At 31.4% G+C, this 17692-nt stretch overlaps 3 protein-coding genes across 7 annotated transcripts; 1 reads left to right on the forward strand and 2 right to left on the reverse strand.

Annotated features, from left to right (window-relative positions):
* Positions 1 to 1503: 1503 nt before the first annotated feature.
* LOC124430623 (pro-resilin) lies at positions 1504 to 4377 on the reverse strand. The gene is made up of 4 exons (XM_046977478.1): positions 3331 to 4377; positions 2240 to 3076; positions 1799 to 2138; positions 1504 to 1700 (listed from the first exon to the last, which is right to left on the reverse strand). The coding sequence occupies exons 1-4, from the start codon at positions 3337 to 3339 to the stop codon at positions 1555 to 1557; spliced, it is 1332 nt and encodes a 443-aa protein (XP_046833434.1). The 5' UTR covers positions 3340 to 4377; the 3' UTR covers positions 1504 to 1554.
* A 781-nt stretch (positions 4378 to 5158) lies between these two features.
* On the reverse strand, positions 5159 to 15121 carry LOC124430695 (general transcription factor 3C polypeptide 1). 4 transcript variants are annotated; one of them, XR_006943833.1, is made up of 13 exons: positions 14289 to 15041; positions 13986 to 14179; positions 13287 to 13916; positions 12990 to 13158; positions 11963 to 12903; positions 11492 to 11860; positions 11169 to 11409; positions 7771 to 11093; positions 7184 to 7701; positions 6850 to 7042; positions 6538 to 6625; positions 5431 to 6447; positions 5159 to 5310 (listed from the first exon to the last, which is right to left on the reverse strand). XR_006943833.1 is itself a non-coding variant. In XM_046977635.1 (13 exons), the coding sequence occupies exons 2-13, from the start codon at positions 14371 to 14373 to the stop codon at positions 6329 to 6331; spliced, it is 6870 nt and encodes a 2289-aa protein (XP_046833591.1). In that variant the 5' UTR covers positions 14374 to 14383; positions 14460 to 15041; the 3' UTR covers positions 5159 to 6328. The 4 variants fall into 4 exon arrangements, 3 of the variants coding, with proteins under 3 accessions (XP_046833591.1, XP_046833590.1, XP_046833592.1); XM_046977635.1 differs by having other exon boundaries at positions 5159 to 6447; positions 14289 to 14383; positions 14460 to 15041; XM_046977634.1 differs by having other exon boundaries at positions 5159 to 6447.
* A 199-nt stretch (positions 15122 to 15320) lies between these two features.
* Positions 15321 to 17622, forward strand: LOC124430702. Of its 2 annotated transcripts, XM_046977663.1 has the most exons (5): positions 15321 to 15511; positions 15667 to 16006; positions 16096 to 16953; positions 17064 to 17181; positions 17480 to 17622. In XM_046977663.1, exons 1-5 carry the CDS (start codon positions 15471 to 15473, stop codon positions 17488 to 17490), a joined length of 1368 nt encoding a protein of 455 aa, XP_046833619.1. In that variant the 5' UTR covers positions 15321 to 15470; the 3' UTR covers positions 17491 to 17622. The 2 variants fall into 2 exon arrangements, with proteins under 2 accessions (XP_046833619.1, XP_046833618.1); XM_046977662.1 differs by having other exon boundaries at positions 17064 to 17571.
* Positions 17623 to 17692: the final 70 nt, after the last annotated feature.

Here is a 17692-nt window from a genome sequence, read left to right on the forward strand (position 1 = left end):
TGAAGATGAAGAAGATGAAGAAGATTACTTTCATATTTATACATTTATTTATATTTTCATTAATTAAATTAAACATTGTTTTTGAAAGAGCAAGGTAGCTATAATAATAAAGTAATAGTTTTCAATGGCAATGTTAATAGTAATCATGTATAATTAACTCTATCTGGTATTGAAATTCTGAACTAACTATGAAAGTTAAGGCCCCCGACAATAGGCAAATTATGTATATAAAAGCATGTCAGTTTCAAAAGCCCCCGATGGTAGGCAAAGTATGTATAAAAGAGCATTGTACGTGTAAATACAAATGTATATATTAATTTGTGTTATGATTTTATTCATTATTTTGAAACTATTTTCGAGTTCGGTTAAATCAGGTTCAATTAATTATAATCTTTGATTTTGTGCATTTTCCATATCACATTTTATTTATATAATATGTAGAATAGATATATATATTTTTTATATATATGCATGTATATATATATATATATATATATATATATATATATATATATATATATACACACATATATATATATATATACATACATATATTTAGACAAGAAATAGTAATACATAATTCCTATTTAATAGCAATAGAGTATTTTACTAATTTAATACAACAAGTATATATGAGTGAAGAGTAGAACACACGGTTTGACTTACCGCACAGTAATTATATTCATGCGGATACTCTCTTTCCTATGACTACGCGTTTAAATATATAAAAATTCTGTGTAAGGGTATATTAAGTACGTACATTAAATATAAAATAATAAATATAAAGTATCGCTGATAGCTTAAAAGATTACCGAGATACTTTGTACTCCGTAAAAGGAGACATCTTAACCTTACCTGAAAGATAATTGATAATAAAAGAAGAAGCGTGTTTACTATTGTTCCCTCATATATATGTGTGTATATGTATCCATATATGTTTATGCGTATATGTATATAAACGCACATACACATATGTATATAAAAAAGAAATACTTTCTCATGTAACTTTTATAAACTAAAGCGTGTCCTTTACGTCTTTGAAAGTCGATGAATCGTACATATTATATTATATATATTATCTCTGAAAATGAAATCTCTCGACTTTCTCTAATAATTAGTTCTGAGGTTAACTGTATGTATATATAGTTGGCGTTCATTACGTAAAAGGTTGTCTTTTAAATCTGGAACGAACGAATTGGTACGACATCAAAAAGGAGCCTGTAGATTAATTGCACTGATTGATGAAAGAGGATTCCTTTTCATTAGTTTACGCAATGGCGTCTTGTTACTCAATGCCGCGTACGTTCGATCATCTCTTATTGTTCGGATTTAGAGCACGCGTGGGCAAGATGTACTCATCTTTTGGACGCGCTATTCCATTCACTTCCTCTTTCCTTTCTCCCCTTCGTCCTAGAGCACGTTATTCCGTGCGTTCATCGATCTTCCTTACAGACGTAACAAATTTAGACAACCTTACGTATTAAACGCGCATCTTGCTTTAAAAGGTGTATTATTTTGTCTATAAGTAAAATACGAGATTATTTAACTATCCGTTTAATATTGATATCCACCATTAGCAGCAGCATCACCACCACTGCCAGAAGGATATCCACCATTACCACCACTACCACCAAATCCGTTTGATGAGTAACCACCACCGTTACCACCGTTGCCACCGCCGTTGAATCGTCCAAAACCTCCTATATAAAAATAAGAAATCATTTATTATTAAATAAAGCCTGATATATTATTTTAAACGAATAAACTATCTTACAAATTGTGATATAGTAAATCTTACCATTTCCACCGTTTCCTCCATTACCGCCGGGTCCACCGGAAGAATAACCGCCGTTACCGCCATTACCGCCATTACCGCCAGGTCCACCGGAGGGATAGCCACCATTACCACCAGGTCCACCGGAAGGATATCCTTCGCCGTTCACTTCTCCCTCGTACCTAATTTGCGGTTTGAAGCCTTCTTGATCAGCTTCGTATTCAACTATTTGTTTTCTACCGTCAGGTAGCAAAACGTTAAATTCGCCTTGGGCACGATCACCATCTCTACTTTCTGTATGTCCAAAGTCAGCTCCAGATTGATCGTCTTTTACTTCATAAGAGAACTCGTATTTGGCAGGTTCCTAAAATGAAAGTATATAAAATTAATATATTGATTGATCAATGATTGAAGGTAAATCAAAATGATTCGTTTAATTTTTTTCTCTTAAAATTTCAAGCTTACGTTACTCTCATCCTGTCCGTTGCCGTTGTAACCTCCATTTCCACCTCCATAACCTCCTCCTCCTCCTCCATTACCTCCGTTAGAACCACCAACACCAGGAGCACCGTAGGAAGAACTTGGTTGACCTCCACCGAATCCGTTTCCACCTCCGGGAGCTCCGTAACTGCTAGAAGGCCTTCCGTTTCCTAATCCACCGCCGTTTCCACCTGCAGGTGCTCCGTAATTGCTTGATGGTCTTCCATTACCGTTGCCTCCGCCAAATCCGTTGCCTCCACCAGGTGCTCCGTAACTACTAGATGGTCTTCCATTGCCGTTTCCACCGAACCCATTTCCGTTAGCTCCTGGAGCGCCATAACTGCTAGAAGGCTTCCCATTTCCTGAACCTCCACCGAATCCATTTCCACTTCCAGGTGCTCCGTAGCTACTCGATGGTCTTCCATTGCCGTTTCCACCGAATCCGTTCCCGTTAGCTCCAGGAGCCCCATAATTGCTGGAAGGTCTCCCGTTTCCCGAACCTCCGCCAAATCCATTTCCACCACCTCCAGGTGCTCCGTAACTACTCGATGGCCTTCCATTGCCGTTGCCGTTGCTGTTGCCGTTGCCTCCACCGAATCCATTTCCACCACCAGGAGTACCGTAGCTACTACTCGGTGGTCTTCCGTTCCCCCTACCGTTTCCTCCGCCGTTTCCTCCGCTAAATCCTGGTGGACCGTATTCGCTGGAAGGCCCACCAAAACCACCTCCATGACCGCCATTAGCACCAGGAGGCAAGTAAGAATTTACAGGAGGCTCTGGCCGTGCCAAAGCCAGACCTATGATGATGGTCGCTAACACAAACTACAAGAAAGGAATGGATGTTTTATTATTATTATTATTAATTTTAATCTTATTTTTAATCTAAACGGAATAATGACATATTTAATCAATTATGGATACCTTGGAGAAAATAAAAGAGACAATGTAAGCGTGACAATGTGAAATATTCAAATGGTGTATAAGAAATATAAAGAGCCATTAAATCTTAAAGAAATAGCTACATCTATCTCCATAACAATGTCTATATAGAAATATTCTGTGAACTAGTCGCTTACCTTGAACATTTTTATGGTAACGTATAAATCCGCGTTGAACACGTATGGATCCGTGGAAGACGAGCTCGATGGAATATCTTTCGTTTTCCCCTTTTGGAGGGAAACGATGAAGTCTTCTCAAGAGTGTTTACTTTTTCAAGGGTGTTTTAAGAACACGTCGATACTCCTAAGGCTCTCCCTGAGAGAGAACCTCTCTGTCAGGATGGGGTAGCGATGAGTGAATGACAAACTTTGGTCTCTAATCCGGTTTATATATACCGAGACTCATCCGCGTTTGTGGATCATGGTTTGGTGCAAGCGGCAAGATTTACAAGGAGAATCGGTATATAACTATGTCACGGTGGTGTATCGGTGCTCGGTGACGGTGAAGAAGAGTGGGATTAAAGATGCGAACTAGGCAAGCAGCCTATGTCCTATATCTTATGGATTACGAATCCCGTATCGTATCGTTACCAATCGATCTTACATATTACGTCTACACCAAGATCGCTTCGTTTTATTCGGATAATCGAGCATTCGAATGCACATCGAGTGTTTTAAATGAAACACTTGCATCGTGAAACTTCGACTCGTCTTCGAGCGATTATAAAAGATTAAAAATAAATAAAGAAAAATATAAAATGTTAAGAATTATAAAATATATTTTTTTTTGTCATAATATCTTTGAAAGGAAATTTATTAATTAACAATATCGATATTAGGATTATTATTTGATAAAATGGATGTTATGTTACGGAATATCTTTTGCACAAAAGACCGTGATTCGTAATTACATAAAATCGTGTAATTTCTTTTTCTTTTTTTAATTTAAGAAACATGTAACTTACGCGCTCAGTCACGCGAGATGAATCGTAAAAGAAATTGAGGGGAGAAAGCGCGACAGCATCCCACGAGATGTTTATGTACTCCGAAATATTGCACCACTTGAAGATATCTCGATTACGGAAGTAATTATTAATACATCGATCGTCTACTCCCATCTTATTCTGCACGATTCTATTAAGTTATCCTTCGATCCTTCTTACAAGCCTTCTCATGACTTATAAAAGAAACTTACTTAAATTGTGCGAACGATATTTCATAATAGAGTCCATTTTAATACATATATATCTAAATATATATATATATATATATATATATATATATATATATATATATATATATAATTTTTTAAGATCCATATCTAATTGTAAGAAAAGGAAGCTTGACGAAGGCCTCATTGAATTCAATATCCTGGATGGATTTACAATATCTTCATCATACGCTTATGGCTAATAGATCGTTCAAGGGTTAAATCATTTTTGGCAACGAAGGTTTTCCTTGTGTCGTGAGGAATTATTTCACAAGAGACGATGACCTTTAACTTTATAGACCATACGCAAGAAGGATTCACTTTCATAAAATAGATGTACGTCCAATTGAAATGGTTTGACTGTTAACTATAAGATCCAAGTCACCTACTTTCGATTTTAGAGATCATTAAAGAGGAGGATGAACTCGATGCGTGTCGAATGCGGTAACAGAAAAGAAACATCGAAGCTCGATGTGCTAACAAGCAAGATTTCTTCTTCTACTACTTCTTTTTCTTCCGTTTTCTTCGATTATTATAAATCAGATCGCTTCGAGTGTTATCATTGTCGAGACGATGCTCTCAAGCATGTACCTATGTCCGTCCCCTCTTTATATGCAATGTTTTTATGCAATCAGTGCGCTCATGGTTGGTGGCAACGTAGGATGCTGCACGAGATAGGGATATATTATGCAAAGTTGCGTCATGGATTTATTGTAACAGTACTTTCATCGACTGTATAAGCGTGGAATAGTAGGATTCGTTGGTTTTTGTAATAGGTTTAATACTTGTTTATCTACAAATCATTACTTTTATCTACATGAATGATTTTTCATATATTTACATATCTATATTCCGTGTTAGCATTTCATTGGGTCATACTGTACTTTCGTTCTAATTAGTACAATATCCTATTAAAAATTATACAGAGGCCAGTTTAAAGGAAATTCCATTTCTTTTTTGAATATATTGATCGATAAAAATTATATTATTTCCTTCTGATAATTACATATATATGAAAAAGGTCATACCCAAGAGTCACGCAAATCATTATTCGAAGATCCGTTTTCTGTTAGTTAAAATGCGGAATTCATCGGTTAAATTTACCCGCATGTCCAAAGCGTTTCACCACTTCTACTTGATGTGTGAAAGTGTTGCAGGACTTGCGTCGAAAGATGTGCGCTCATACTACAGTTAAGCAATACTCTCTTCACCTGATCCAATTTACTGCCCCTACATCGATCTACAGCTGCCTCGAAGAATTGCAACACCTCGTGACGCTGACGATGCAATGCGGTTATACGGTGTATATATCTGTATTATGAGATGACGTATTGTTTGTTAGAATAATTTTTTCTACTGTATATAGGAGTTACATCATTTAAACCATTATCGATGATGTTGTGTAAATACCAATTTATTTACAATAGAATTTATAAAAAATTAATATTATAACGAACTCACATGTACGCTTTAGTTAAATGTAAAAGACATCTAAACGTAAAAGACACCTAATAAATTACGATCACAGATATGTTCATATTAAAAAAAAAAAAAAAATAATAATAATAATAAAAGAAAAGAAGAAAAAAGAAAAAAAAAGACAACGAATTAAGCTTGATCAGTAAGACCTTTGATAAACGTACCTTTTTTTGTCAATGTACGAAGATACCTATACGATACCTGAGTACGTAACGATATTAGATTATTGTTACATGCACTTCCGGATATTAATAGTATGAAAATATAATATTCGGCATGGAGACGTTTGAAATATCCCGACGAAAGAATATTTTTCATCAAGCACACTAGTGCTTCCACGTTTGTTGACTAGTAAGGCTGTTTCGTATATGAAACGAAACGCGACATTCGCAATAACTCCTTTAGTTCAGATTATATCTTATTTATCTTGGTAACATTATATTATCGTTATGGAATAAAATCCGAATTATACATCTTAGTACTTAAAAATATACTAAATTTTATTATCGCTCCCATCAAAGGCTCTATAAATATCTCTTCTTCGTTCGCCCACTCCTCGTCCGTTTCTAATTGTAACAAGAATGTAACATGTTAAAACAACAAAAAAAAACATAATTTCAATGATCGATGATACTTTAATGAATGATGATACTTACTTGGTTTAATAGATGCAGGCTTTGAAAACAAAGTCACATGTTGTTTTTTCAACAACTTTTTCTCTAAACAGCCTAACTTAACTAGTATCTACAACAGTAAAGTTAAATATTCGTTTAATTAATTTTATAATCGGTTTTATAATCGTATTGATAAGTTGAATTATCAATTCAATATATTCAATTATAGTATTGAATTGTCGTTTAAGCGACAACATATACAAATGAATTTATTTATTAAATAACGCATTTGACGAATATATATAATATTATGTACAATTATTTATTTTATATTGTTAAAATAAATATTCAAACCTCAACCAATTCACGAGTGTGGAACGGTTGTAAAGCTGGACTAAATCTATTTTGTACTTTGGCTAATATAACACCAGGATGTGTTAAACAATATGTTAAAACTGCTCCCAACATGCGATCCAGTACTCTACGATTTAAAACGCCATCTATGCGAATCCATGGTTTCATGACTACCCTTATTTCCTCAGCAGTACTGAAATCATTAAATGCAGTTAACATACACACACACACACATACGCGCGAGCGCGTATAAATATATTAAACTTTTTAATATGTACAATCAAATGTAAATATATCTTTTCTCTATAACTAATAATATCTCGTTTATTCTTACGTAAGATCTAATCTTTTGGCGGACGTATATATATCCTTTTGTGGAAGCAAAGATATTCTCTTTCTCTGTAATCTTTTTGCAGCACATATATTTTCTTCCTTTTCACTCTCACCAGAGAGACCTATAATTGTAGCATTTTGATCTGTAGTACCACTATCAATTAAAGACGTCTTTTCTTCTTTTTCTTCCTTCTCAAAGTTATTAATCATTGTTACATCTTCGCATATCGATGATTCCAATGAATTTTTATTATGATCAATATCATTATCTTTATTATCATCACTATTAATTTCACCAACAGTTTCACTTTCTGTTAAGTATATAGTACCTTTAGGTATTGGTAAAAGTGATTCTCTTTCTAAACGAAAAATCTTATAAGAATGTATTAACCAAGGATTTGCATAATGGTGATGTATATATCGAGGTGTAGTTACACCAGAATATAAAAACAAATAATTTTCAATTAAAAGAGAAACTATATTATATAGGTCTTTTCCAAAGTCCTTTCGAAATTTTTGCTGAAATTATATCAAATTATAAATTATCGGATCATATAAACATATTATTATATTAATAAATGTTCTTACCATCAGTTCTTCCGAACTAGCTCCTATTTCTTTCTTTTCTCTCACAAATTTATATATAGCATCAATTTTCATCCAGTCATATAATACTTTTCCTTGCATATCTTTCTTGAAATCAGCATATGAAGTATTATTTTTTGGAAAAATTGCAAATTTATTTAATTCGTTTATAATTTCAGAAGCAGTCTTTAATTTTAAAGGTAATACATCAGACGGTACAGAATAGCTTTTAAAGTCTTCAAAATTCTCAGAATATTGTGCTTTTGATGATTCTAAGTAATAAAAAATTTTAAACATATTAACGACAAAATATTCGTGAGCATGATGACTATCAGTTACTGATAGTTCATTTAGCTCCTCTCTTATTTTCAAAAGAGCTAATCTTGTATATCGTTTCTGAACGTCATTTGTGTCATCGAGTTTAGGATTTGCATTCGCACAATTTTTATCTTCAGATGTACTACGTATTATATTACTTACACGAGTAAATGCATTATCATGTGTCTTTTTATATTCAGTATTATTTTGACTTGCATTTTCTGAAATTATACTTTCATTTTCTGCAGATTTAGAGCTTCCAACTGAATTTTCATTCAAAGGCTCTGAACTTAATAAAGTTGCACTCTTAAAAATTTTTTCATCAAAATTAACTTGGCACTTATTTGAATCCGTTTGAATATTACTTTGTGTAACGTCGTTAGATGAATTTAATACGCTATATTGATTATCATCATTCATTTTGGTTTTCTTTGAAGTTGGCTCCATCGAATCTATTTCACGATTATCGGTATACAATTTTTTCTTTAAACATTTCCTTTGTGATTTTTCTTTATCTATAACCATATCAGATGAGGAATCCGTTAAATCATCAAAATTCTCCAAAGTTTTATCTAACTTTTGTCCATTTGTATTATTTAACATGGTCTTAGTTATATTTTGAAAATTTGTTGCATTATTTTCTTCATTTAGTTCTTTTGTATTTAGATCTTCAGTGTGTAAATCATGAAAACATGACTTCGTAAAATTATCTAATCCAGAGTAATCATACTTGGCAATTTTTCTTTTTCCTTCGGTATCAGAATTGTGCCCGTCGTCAACATCGTTATTTATTGCTTCTTCAAGACTGGACGACTCATTAGCGCTATGTTCAACAATTGTGTCTCCTTCAAATATCGAAATTTTATTGATGCTATCTATAAAATTTTTCCTTTTATTTGAATTGTCTTTAAAATAATCTAAACCATCTAAAATATCTTTATATCTTTGCGCAATTCTAAAGTAAGTTTCATCTTTTTCTGTTAATCTCTGATCTAATGTAATTACTTGATCTGGTATTGCAATATCAAAATCGAGTTTATCCTGTGCCATAAAATCATGTATCATGGCAACAACCCCGCCAGTAACTGGCATAATTTCAATACCATCGGAAGAAGGAACATTTTCGAAAGCGTTATTTTTCTCTGATTTAGAATACCATTGAATAAGTTTGAAGAAAGCATCATATGATTCCTTATATAAATCATATGGCCATTTATTTTGGAACTTGTAAATATAATTAGTACTGAACTGAAACTGTGAACTGCTCATTGGCATATAATTGGCATACTTTTTTGTTAGACACATATCATTTTTTTTAATTGTAACCATTTGATCGGCTCTAATTTTGGCCATAGCATTTCGCAAAAGAACCTCTGGATACTGTTGATATACTTTGAATAACTGATATGCCCAAGATCTTTTATCTTTTCCGGAACACATTGAACTATGAATAACAGAATTAATTGTGGCAGAATGTATATCGTTAATACACCGAATATCCTTAACAAAGCCTGGATTAAATGATTTAGTGGGGTATACCACTTTATAAAATATATTAAACTCTTGTACTGTTTTGGGTACAATGATAGGTTCGTTTGGCCCCATTTCTGAAATATCGTAATACTTTTTGGCGACGTAATCAACAAGATTTTTAAATATTTCAGCTATGCGTTTTTCATATGCGCAAGAATTCGAACATTCTTCTTTAATCTTTTCGATAATATCACCAAATCGTTTATTAATGAAGAAATTTTGTCTTATCTCTTCTACACCTAAAGTCACGCTATTAACCGTCTGTGGCTGTCTAAGCATATATAAAAGTCTTCTTTGACAAGCACGGGATGTTTTGTTATAAGAGCTAAGAGAATAAGAGCGTAAAACATCTCTGACCATATTAAATGTTACCACTTGTTTTCGAGAATTCGGGCACAAATACATCATGGCAACTTTACATACAAGTAATATATTATCTTCGTGTGGTTGCCAATCAACACGCAATTTGTGCATTAGTTGAAGCGCACGATAATCAATTTCATCATATTTCACCCGTGATTTTCTACCCTTCTTAGGTAAAACTCGTCTTATAAATGATTTCTGTTTTGATCTACGAAATGTTGTATATGTTTCATGCTTTATGGATTTATTTGAAATTTCAGAAATTTTGCTCGATTGCGACTTCTTTTTCAAATCAGTAGCAGTTACAATAGTAGGCCCTGATACTTTCTTTAATCCAGAAAATTCAGTGAATTTGACAGGCGCCGCTTTTATCGTCGATAAATAAGCATCTCTCTTACACGTCATATTTTTATTTTCTTGATTTTTCGTTGGTTGATGACGCGTCATAAAATTACTATTCCAATTCCAATTACGTTTCAAGTGTGCGAAAAATGCAGAATCGATACCAGCTGCACCTTTATGATCCCCAGGTACTTTACCAGTATCTAATTGTATAGCTTCTTCGGCAGAACGAGGTACTATTGTTTGTATCATATCGCTCTTTTTACTTAAATCCTCCAATAATATATCTTTACCCTGAACCACAAGTCTACCCCCTAAAGGAGTATTAACGCATATATTCCACATATCGTACCAATATTTTTCAACTATATACATTTCATTGAAATTATATTTAGTTACGGGGTATGTTTTTTCTTCAATTTTGTGATATCCAGGTGCGGATGAAGTTGTATCCATCAATTCGCTTCGACGATTTACATAAAGAAATACTTGATCTTTTTCTTTTAATTTCTGCGGTCCAAATTGTATCAGTCCAATATAACATAATCTGGTCATGGTTTCATGAATATCAAATATATACTTTCGTGCATGTAATAAAGTATTACGAATATTAATTGGAAGATCTTTCACTAAATAGTGTTTTCTAATAGGATGATTTGTATAATATTCCAAGCCTGATATAATAAATGGGACACTGTGGACTTTCAAAAAAATTGATAGAGGAATGCGTAACAGAACATCGCACATTAAAGTCCAACCTTTTGGCCAACCTAATATAACAAAAGGATTGTGATTATATTCATAAATCTTACTCAAATGTACCACACATATTGCACTTTTCTTACCATTATGTTTTGGTAAAGGTGGCATAAACATCTTCCATCCTACTTCTGTGGTATAAATTTTACTCATTTCTTGAGCCAAACTGTCAGTAATACTAAAATCATTAGCCCGCAACAGTTGTATTTGTTCATTTTTGGAAAGTGTTTCCTCTCCAGGATGTTCATAAACTAAATAATATAAAAGAACATGAAGTGCTTGCATACGAACAAATTTAGGACTGTACCCAAGTCTTCGAGCTGCTTTCTAAAAGTAAAAAATTAAGCATTTAAATGTCTTCATAATAATAATTTTTTAAAGTAAACTTAAAAAATGTTATACTACGTACTGGATCATATTTGGAAGTAGTTGGTATTGCTGATAGTCTTTTAGGCCTTTTATCAGTTTTGTTTGTATTGTCTAAATTATGTAAACGTGTCTTATCTATATTATTTTTGGGATTCCCTTTATTTTTTTGCGATCCCAATAAACAAAATTTAACCTTTGCTTGCTCTACAGCCGACTTTATTACCGTGTGATCTGTATCAATATTGGGATCGCATATAAAAGTCAAATGTTTTTCTCTACCATTGGCACTAAGGGTTAATTTTATATTTTTAACCAAATTATCTTTGGCCAATTTCTGCAATAACCTGATCAAAGATTTTTTGTCTATCTTCACATCATAACCTTCCTTATCTTCTTCACCATTTATCATCTGAAATAATTAACGTGAATTTTAACTTTTGATCATCATGTAGATTTGACATAAAATTAATCTATATAAAATTATATATAATGATTAACCGTTATGTCTTACCTTCATTAGCTTAGTCATATCATCGATAACTTGATGCTCCTTAACAGACTCAATAATCATATTTGCTCGCCTTAGTAATCTATAAGTAATATTAGATATACCCTTTTTCTCACTATTTTCAACGTCCTCCATGAAACCAAATATTTCATTAACTGGTTTTCCAGTTCGCGTCGGATTTTGCGCGACCAAATTTGTTTGTATACTCTTATATATCGATACAGCTTTAAGATTATCTGAAATTTTAGATATAGCTGTGGAATGTTCAAAGCCATCTTTAGTCTCATCTGTTTTCCTTTTTTCGTCACCTTGTATTATTGCCTTCTCTTTATGTCTTTGCTCTTTTATACATTTTAAGTTCGCAATTTTTTCCGACATATTCATGAATATACATTTGTATCTAGTTTGAGATTTTGTTATACGATATTTCCAAAATATTTTACTGACAATATGAAATACTTTTCTTAATTCATCAATGTTAATACAACGTTTTTGCTCTTCACTATGAGAACGTTCAATTATATTATTATCAATAACTGCGGGATAATTTGCTTTCTCTATGGTTTTAACTTGATGCGTATAAAGTTCATTACTTTCTTTTTTGTCTTGTTTTGGTATAGTCTTATCGTTCTTATTTGAGATCTGTTTTGTAAGTTCTTTAATTTTATATATTTCTTTTTGAAATTGCTTACTCATCATGCTACTTTTCTCAAACTTTTTAGATACATATTTCGTTACTCTTTGCCTACCAGCATCATTCATGTATGTCGCTACAATATTTACTTTCACTAAATTACGTAATATAGTTCTACATTGTAATTTTGTTAAACCCATATTTTTAGTTAAGTTTCCTTGAGAAACACCATCACTATTGCTTTCTTCGATTATGTTATTAGCTTGCTTGAGATAAGGAACATTGTATTTATGATCAGAAATATCTAACTCTGAAATAAAATGATAATAATTATTGAAAATATCGATAAAGAGATTTATAATATATTTGAAAATACTTTTAAAATCCCATTTTTACCAAATTGTTCTTCATCTTCGTGTATTTCATCTTTGTTCCATAGTTCAGCAATATCAATGTCAGGAGTCACCAGTTGTATTACCCTTATCATTTTTTCCTTTGACGGATCATTCTTCCGTTGCCATTCTTTAGGTTCTGCATTTGGATATAGAGTTCTATATGGTACCTTCTATTAATTAGTAATAAAGCTCAATTAGAAAACATGACATTCATTCTTAAAAAAATTATTATATAAAAATGAATATATATATTAATAACGAAATATTTAATGAAATTTTCTGATAAATTTTCACTAACCAGATCTGTTTTCACTACTTTTTGAAAAAAAGATGTTTTAACTAATTTTTGTATAGAATTTTCAATTTGCAATTTCTTCTTTATTTCTTCATATTCAGCGATATAATTCTCTTTCATCTTAAGTATTTCAATTACTTGTTCAGCCAAGAAAATGATTTTTGGTTTTCTTTCTACAAAGAATCGTGGTAGATGTATTAAGCTACCACTACAACTGTGGCCTGAACTTTTTTGATGATGCATCTGTTTTGTTATCAATTTGTGACGAAGTAAGAATTTCCTATGATAAAACAAGGTTCTAGGGTCCTCTTTCAGTAAGCTAAGACTAAGTTTTCCCTGTGTCACTTCACCATGATAACGTGATCTTCCAACTCTTTCAAGGAAACAATAATGCATGATACTTAATTCCAATGTAGGACATATGTTATCGCCCATTAATGCATGCTCTCTTGCATATTGAGATGCAACAATGACCAATCTTTGACCATATTCTGTTATCGCCTGCTCTAAAGTATAATTTCTGATATCGGCAATAATAACTTTGCGAGTATAATATGTCGAACAAGAACCCTTAACTCCAGCAGCTTGATCGTATATGGGACAATGAGGATAAATATCTTCTGGAACATCATCCTAAAGAAATAATTAACTTAGATATCAAAATAAAGAAAATTAATGAAGATTGTGTTTATATTTCCTTACTGGCTCAAGTATAATACCAAGATCTGGATCTACAAACTCATAACGATCAAATATAACAAGTGTTTTTCTTGGCACTTCTAATTTGTAAAATGTAAATTCTTTAACTTTCACACATATAGACCATATTTGGATCATAAATGCTTGTGAAAATGGTAAAGGATCATTAAATCTATGTGCCAAACGTAACCATAAAGCTGAAACAAGGAATAATTATTATTTCATGTGCGTGTGTGTGTGTGGGTGCGTACCTGCGCGTGTAAATGAAAAATGTATAAGAACAATGTCGAAGAAATATTGATTTACCTTCTAAAGTAATACCATCCAAACCTTCCAATGCCACTTCATCTATTACAGAATCTATTAAATTAATAGGTGGAAATGATACCATATTGATTATTCTAGAAATTTGATTGAATAAATAAAAATATGTATTTTTTTAAATTCACACACAATTAAAATTGTTACTATCCTTACTATTAGTCCATGTAATTTTCATTCAAAATATGTATTGCAATTCAAATTTCAATGATTCGATTAAAAGTCAAAGAAATACATTTAAAAAATTTTTAAACTTGTGATCAATATAAAACGAAAAATAAAAAATAGGACAACTGATATATGTCCTATGAATATAATTGATTATTTCACTTAATTAACGATATGACGATTAAAAAGAGAATTGACAAATAAACACATTGCACTATTTTTTGAATATAAATATATTCATCCTATTTCATATTTCCATTTAATATAAATTTCGTTAATTTCCTTTAAAAATCAGTATCATTTCTACGTTCTGTAAGCCATTTGTTTACAAGTGCGATAGGCACGTGCATACTTAGTTTTAAGGCAACACTCATTTACACAAAATTATGGCGAATCTCAATGACAAAATATCTTTTTTATTTTCTTTTCCCCCATCCCTTCTCAGCGCCCTATCAAAAAGCATCAAATGACGTATGTTATATTTTGAAAAACATGTTTAAACTGTCACATATCTCGCGTATCTGCCAAATAAATTATTATATATATACACCTACATCCATTAAAATCTCATTGTATTTTACTGTCCATGTAATCAAATTTACTTTTTCATCAAGTATACGTAATACGTTATCTCAAAGTTTCAATTAGTTCAAATATTTTGCCGCTAGATGGTGATTCAATTCGTTACCAAAATGTCTACTCATATGGTTATATAATCTATGTTTTATATCTGTAAAAATTTAAAGAGCGCCATGTTCTCGTAATCGAATTAAATAATTAAAATTTAAATTTAGATAATAAACAAATGTGTTGAATTATATTTATATATATTATTTTTCTAATTAATTATATTACATATTATATCAAATAGCAAAATAATTTAAAAAGTTGTTTTATATTATTTCCTCCTATGTTATTTACTTTATTTTTGAATAGGTTTATAATGTCACTTTGAACATTATTACGTGTTAATCATATGTATAATTGATCCGTGTCAAAATGAATAGAAAAGAGGAAATATTGTCCAGAAATATGTTGACGTACGTATTCTGATGTAAAAACTTAATTATTTATAAAGAAACCTTATATTATCTTAACATTAACAATTTTATATTTATTATATTTTTTGAATACTTTTCTTTGGCTAATATTTTTAAAATCGATTAATGTTTACATTTTAAAATATTTTATTTAGGGCAGAGCAACTTATTCAAAATAAAGGTATTAAATATCAAACTTGGAAAGAATGGGAAGAATCCAAAAAAGTATTACCCAAATTTGGACAAAAACAATTTGAACCTAATAACTCTTGGTTAGAAAATATTCAAATTGAGAAGGGTATTAAGAATTGTAGAGATTTGTTGAATATCGAAAGGGTAGAACGTATTTCTCAATTAGCAGTTGCAGAATGGTTACCTGATAGAAGAAAGGCACAAGTTATTAAAAAATCTGGTCAGGATTGGGGTAATTTTGGTATTGAAATAAATAAAACATTACTTTTGTTTCCTGAGGAGGCATTACTTCTTCTAGAAATGGTATATTAATCAGCTAATGCAAATTAATTGATCATTTCTATATGAAAAATAAATAGAAATAAAGAAATATGAAATTGATTATATTTCAGAACTGTTTGGAACTTATATGGAATGGTGTAGCATTATCTATTCAGCAAGCGTACGAAATTTTAATAGACGATACGGAATGTACTTTAGAAGAGTACAGAGTTTATAGTCAATTAACTCGCTATGGTTATCACATACAACGTTTTTATTACGAGGATTCAATAAAAGATGTAATATCTGATGAATCCGTTTCTTTAAAAAAAAAAGCTATTATGAAACCTAAGAGAGGTTTGCGTATTGAAGGCTCCGAGCAAAGAGTGGATTATGATACAAGCAATCAACTTAAAGTATTTGATAATGCCAAAGGAGAATTAAATATGCTAAAAATTAATAGTGACGTACAGATTGATGAATCTACAAAGATTTTAAGTAATACGTTCGAAGAAGATATACAAAACATTCTCGAAAACATTATAAGTACAATAGAATGTACAAATAATTCTATTTCCCTTATTCCCGAATATTATAATGCAAAATACAAAAATAATACTACAATTTCTTATTCTGCAAATTTAAGAGATAATCAATCGAAATTAGATTCAACGCACAAAGAAACAATAAACAAAGATGGTAATAGCAAAAACGATTGCAATTCAAACATTGAGATTATTTTTGAGGAGACCTTATCTAACAAAATCAAAGAACCAACTACTTGCTCAACAAAGAATAGTACTACTGTACCAAAATGGCTAGATTCACGTATACAGCGTAATGTAAAATTACTCCCAAAGAGAAGTGAAATATCGTTGGCAATTAATAATAAATCTGAATGTGCAAATGTTGATAAAAATAATTCTCTTAAGAGGAAAGAACTACTCTCTTGTAAAAATGATTTAGAAAATAAGAAATCGAAATTAGAGGTATGATATGTACAGAAAATTCGTTCTAAAAGCAGAGATGTCATATGAATTATTTTCAAATAACTAAGACATATTCTTATAGAAAATCATCTTAATTTTATTTTGAATAGGTAGTTGAACTTTCTGATGATGAAATTCAGATAGTTGTCCCTACTCTGACAAGAATAGAGATGCTTGAGTTACTACCAAATATTGCTTCTGAATCAGTTATTACACAACAGATTTCACGTAACTATATACCTCATACAATAAAGCTTCATAAAGATATTTATCAATATGAAACAAAAAGATTAAGAAGTTTATCAGAAATTGACAATAAAATGCGCTCGAAATATTCTAAACAAAATTTACAAGAAAAACCACATAGCTCTAGTACCAGTTTACAGGCTAGTAATAAAATTATACAAAGGAACTCTTTTATTCCTCTACATAATTAAAGCATGCATATAAACATCTACGATGTTGTTTTACGTGCATTTTTGTACTTAAACAATTAACACGATATTCAAGATTTAAATTTTTCCAGTTACCCAATAATAGAATTCCATTTTACCATCAAGTATACTGGCATAATAGAGGTCCGATTATTCAAGAGAGCCTACATCACAATAATTCTCATGCCTTCATGTTTGGAAATTCAGGCCACTTCAGACCTTTTAGGAATACTATACAACAAAATAGGTACTTTTTATTTTAAAATATAACCAATTAGAAGCATATTCAACATATTTTACATCGT

This window comes from Vespa crabro, chromosome 19, assembly GCF_910589235.1.
Source record: "Vespa crabro chromosome 19, iyVesCrab1.2, whole genome shotgun sequence".
Lineage (NCBI taxonomy): Eukaryota > Metazoa > Arthropoda > Insecta > Hymenoptera > Vespidae > Vespa > Vespa crabro.